The sequence below is a fragment of the Epinephelus moara genome, unplaced genomic scaffold, assembly GCF_006386435.1.
Source record: "Epinephelus moara isolate mb unplaced genomic scaffold, YSFRI_EMoa_1.0 scaffold3783, whole genome shotgun sequence".
Classification (NCBI taxonomy): Eukaryota; Metazoa; Chordata; class Actinopteri; order Perciformes; family Serranidae; genus Epinephelus; species Epinephelus moara.
In genome coordinates this window covers 1-1446 of record NW_026081519.1, presented here as the reverse complement: position 1 = coordinate 1446, position 1446 = coordinate 1, and the positions used below count along the sequence as shown (strand labels likewise).

Below are 1446 nucleotides of genomic sequence, written 5' to 3'. Positions count from 1 at the left end.
GACGTACCTGCACAGTTGGTAGCTGGAGACCGGTCAGGATTTTGGGTAGTAAGTGTCCCTGAGACTCAAAGTTCTTACGTACCTGGTGACAAAGAAGGTTTTCAGTCCAAGCTAGTGTCATTCCTAGCCAGTGAAGGGAAGACTTTAGATGATGACACAGGCTTGCTTAGCCCTATTCCTGCTCCACCCACTACTCCAAACTTGAACACCGAGCTTGTGAAATTTCCTTACTAGTTGAAAAATGTCAAGCCCCGCCTGTGGACGGACATGGCTATCGCAAACTTCGCTTGTTCTCAGGCATGAAACCAACTCCCCATGGAGAAGAGGAGTATGACGCGTGGGCAGAGCAGACCACCCACATGTTGGATGAGTGGCAGTGTTCTGATGTGGTCAAGAAGCAGAGAATAGCGGAGAGTCTTAAAGGGCCAGCAGCAGACATTGTCTGGGGTCTGAGAGCCACTAACCCCCATGCCACTGCCAGTGAGTATCTTAAGGCCCTAGAAACAGCTTTTGGGACCACAGACAACGCTGCTGATCTCATGGTAAGATTCCGTAACACATTCCAGCAAGAAACTGAGAAGCTGTCAGAGTACTTACTCAGGCTAGACAAACTGTTGCATGCCGTCCATCGGAAAGGGGGAATTGACGTGGCTGACATGAATCGGGCTCGCATTGAACAAATTGCAAGAGGTGCTCTCACCCATGATCTTGCTGCCCTTCGTATAAGAATGACTTACAAATTAAAGCCTCCTCCAAGCTTCACTGAGCTACTGCGTGACGTAAGAGAAGAAGAGGGAATGGTCCTTGAAAGAGAAAGGGTAAAGACGGTTGCTTCTTCATCTGTGATTAGGTGTGCAGGGTGTGCTACAGCTTCAGTGGTGCCTAAACAGCCAGAGCCTACGCCAGTACCTGTCATAGTGGAGAATGACCCTGCGATAGAGAGTCTTAAAAAGGAACTTCAGGGGCTTAAAAGTGATGTTGCACGCCTGCTGTCTGCCTCTGTAGCCACATCAGGAAGTTCACCACAGCATGTAGCCCAGAAAGCTGCTGGAAAATATGCACATGGAAAGGAGAGAGCTCCCAAACCTCAGTACTGTGCTGATGTCTTTTGCTACAGGTATGGTGAAGACGGTCACTTCCAACGGGAGTGTGAAAACCCAGAAAATCTCAGGAAAGTGAATAAGCGTCTCCTGAAAACAAAACAGCCGACGGGAAACTTCCCAGGGGCTCAGTAGAGGAACGGCCTGATGCTCCGGAGGAAACACGTTCCACAAAGTGTGACACGCTAAAACAAAGCAAGGCTAATCTGCCAGAGGGTTTAGTTGGACTTAGCTCTATTGTCTCTGTACAAATTGAGGGCATTTATGCCAAAGCTCTGCTTGATAGCGGGTCCCAAGTTACCCTGCTGTACTGCTCCTTTTATGACAAGTATTTGAAGCATCTGCC

The 1446-nt window shown here is 48.8% G+C and overlaps 1 protein-coding gene across 1 annotated transcript; it reads left to right on the top strand.

Annotated features, from left to right (window-relative positions):
* Nucleotides 1–299: 299 nt before the first annotated feature.
* Nucleotides 300–1235, top strand: LOC126387344 (paraneoplastic antigen Ma1-like). The gene has a single exon (XM_050039879.1). The coding sequence runs from the start codon at nt 300–302 to the stop codon at nt 1233–1235; it is 936 nt and encodes a 311-aa protein (XP_049895836.1).
* Nucleotides 1236–1446: the final 211 nt, after the last annotated feature.

Coding starts and splice junctions, on each gene's coding strand:
- LOC126387344 (XM_050039879.1), top strand. CDS start 300: ATGAAACCAACTCCCCATGGAGAAGAGGAGTATGACGCGTGGGCAGAG.